The sequence below is a fragment of the Microtus ochrogaster genome, chromosome 5 (assembly GCF_000317375.1).
Source record: "Microtus ochrogaster isolate Prairie Vole_2 chromosome 5, MicOch1.0, whole genome shotgun sequence".
Taxonomy (NCBI): domain Eukaryota; kingdom Metazoa; phylum Chordata; class Mammalia; order Rodentia; family Cricetidae; genus Microtus; species Microtus ochrogaster.
The window spans coordinates 32,233,005-32,236,048 of NC_022012.1; the positions used below are offsets into that span (position 1 = coordinate 32,233,005).

Consider the following 3,044-nt stretch of genomic DNA (forward strand, 5'->3'; position numbering starts at 1 on the left):
ATTGCTAAATTTTCCTTGACCAAAATATTAAACAACCTCTTAAGGCAAGATGTTTTGTGACAATAAATAAACGCACCTATGTCATAAATATACTCTTTAACAACTGAGGAAAATAATCTACATTTTAAAAAACTGTTTCAGAGACTCATTGAGTAAAGCTCTTGATCCACAAGCATTAGGGACTGAGTCCTTAGAATCCATATAAAGTCTAATGCGATAGTGCAAATCTGACATCTCAGTGTTACTAAGAGAAGAATTTTTAAATGTGAATGGGCTAGTAATATGGGAAATCCATCGATGAAGAAAGAGATATCCTATCCTAAACAGATGAGAAAAGAGGACTAGAACACAAAATAAGAGGCAAAAAGACAAACTTGCACAATCAGAAGATCCTGCTGATCAAGGTTTTCTTCAGGGCAACTTTAATATCTTTGTTCCTCAAGCTGTAGATTAAAGGATTCATCATGGGAACCACATTGGTGTAAAAGACAGAATAGATTTTCCCTTCATTTATAGATCCATCTGTGGAGGGTTTGAAATATACAAATGCACCTGATCCAAGGAACATAGAAACAGCAAGAATGTGGGAGCTGCAGGTACCAAAGGCTTTGGACCTGCCCTCAGAGGAACTGATGTGCAAGATGTTGGAAAGAATGAAACCATAGGAGATAAAGAGAGTTGAAGTAGGAACAATGATATTGATGCTTACAGCCACAAAAATCACAAGCTCATTGACATATATGCTTGAACAAGAAAGCTGGAGCAAAGGAGGAATATCACAGAAGTAGTGGTTGATGGTGTTGGCATCACAAAAGGTCAGTCTCAGCATGCATGCAGTGTGAGCCACAGCAGTAGAAAATGCAATAAAGTAGGAACAAAACATAAGGTTCAAGCATAGTTTTGGAGACATGGCAACATTATATAACAGTGGATTGCAGATGGCCATGTAGCGATCATAGGCCATTGAAGTTAACACATAGCACTCAGAAACAACAAAGAAGATAAAGAAATAGAGTTGGGTCATACATTCTGTGTATGTAATTACATTTTTCCTTAATATAAAGTTTATAAGCATTTGAGGAGTGAACACAGAACAATAGCAAATGTCTATAAAGGACAAGTTAAACAGAAAAAAGTACATAGGAGTGTGGAGGTGAGAATTCAGTACAGTTAGAATTATCAAACAGAAATTTCCCAATGCAGTGACAAGATACATTCCTAGGAAGAGAAAGAACAAAGGCATTTGAAGTTCAGGTTTATCTGTTAGTCCTACCAGAATGAATTCGGCCACCAAAGAGAAATTTGCTGAGTTCATTCTTCCCTAAGGGAATCTGTGGACACAGAAAATAGAGCTGCTTTAGAGGATGATCCATATTAATCATGAGTCCTTTCCATCTGTGAGGTCTATGCTGGAAATTTTCTAGTTCTGACTAATACAAACTCAACTGGTGCTGTCACTAACAGATTGCTTAATATTTTTTCAGTGGTACCACATTTTATATTATTTATGAAAAATTTAAAGAATACACCAGGACTGATTCAACCCTCTCCTATCTCCTGTCTTTATATACTACCATCTGAAGAACAATAAACGTAGAAGCAGTTTCTTGTATGCTACATTGCTGCTTGCTGTTGAAGTTCCAACTTTGTTGTGGTATGAATAAAAAAAGTGCCTAATGTAAAACTAAAAGAAAAAGAGAGAGGCAAGGAGAGAGTGTTTCCTGTCCCCTTTGTCATAGAGTCATGGCTCTGGAAAACTTGAATTCTGACCATGATGGAGAACCCCAGTAGAGATAATGCAACTCCAGTGACAACTAACACCTCCTACCATTATCTTATCTTCCTGAATTCTTTCTTCTGCTGGTTTTACTTGAGTCTCATTTGACAAATGAAAAGGGTGATACTTGTTCAAGTCCATAATATATTAAGAAAGGCTTAAAGAATATGAATTTTAAATGGAGGGAAGATAAGGAGGATCTCCAAAGAGTTGAAGAGAAGAATCTGTTATCAGGATATCTTATATGGCAAAAAAAAATCTATTTTTGACAAAATAAAAATGACACAAATATTTAATTAAAAAAGGAAATGAAGAAAGGAAGCAAAAGAAAGAATGAACAAAAGAAAAAAAAGACTGTTTGTATCCCTTAAATTCAGAAACTCACAATTTTTATTCCATATCTTGAAAATCTCTTACTTTCCCATTTATCCTTGCTCATGGGTATAAATATCTCAGATTCAAAGCTTTTAGATCTTTCCATTCAAAGAAGATTGACCTACAACTTAATTTTCATGGATACATTTCCAAATTGCAGAACTTTATTTCTCATTAAAGCTTTGAGTCTTTTCTGAAAGTAAGAAAGAATGAAAGCGAGGAAGTAACCTCAGGATATATGTGACTATAAGAAGCACAGAAGAATGTCTAGACTCCTCGTCAGAGGAGAGCAAATAAATCAAAGAAGGATCTGCGGATAGGGAAGTACACTCTGGATCATGATCCTAATTTCCTGAGGGACCCACAATTATACTCATCCTTTTAATTCACTCTAGAGAACATGCATCTTCCAGTGTTGATAGAGAGAAAGAAAGACTCTTGCCTCCCCAATTATTTTGAGATCTTATGGGAAATCTAAGTTTGGGTTTCTTTCTCTCCTGCTTCTGTAGTAAAGTGAGAATTAACCACAGGTCCCACTTCTGACTAAATTCTGTGTCTCAAAATTGTTGAGTGCTGAACTACCATAAACATCAGAGATGCTATTTAAAAAATACTCTCCTGAACAAATATGATACTAGGAGACCTGCTCACATGGAAAGTGGAGATCTCAAGGGCTCTCAACCCCTGACAAAGAACTAAGGACAATTAAAGCATTTTGGAAGTGATACAAATAGTCTTTTATAGGGAAGGAAAATACACAAGATGGTTTTCTAAAATCAAGGGATCAGCAATGAACTCATAAAAAGAAGTAAGTAACATTACTTGGACTGATTGATTGATTATATTTAGGAATATGTATGTATATTCTAATTCCTAATTATACATATATATA

General features: G+C 35.4%; 1 protein-coding gene across 1 annotated transcript; it reads right to left on the reverse strand.

Moving 5' to 3' along the window:
• Positions 1–382: 382 nt before the first annotated feature.
• LOC101982063 (olfactory receptor 8B3-like) lies at positions 383–1,315 on the reverse strand. Its single transcript, XM_005347087.1, has one exon. It carries the CDS (start codon positions 1,313–1,315, stop codon positions 383–385), a length of 933 nt encoding a protein of 310 aa, XP_005347144.1.
• Positions 1,316–3,044: the final 1,729 nt, after the last annotated feature.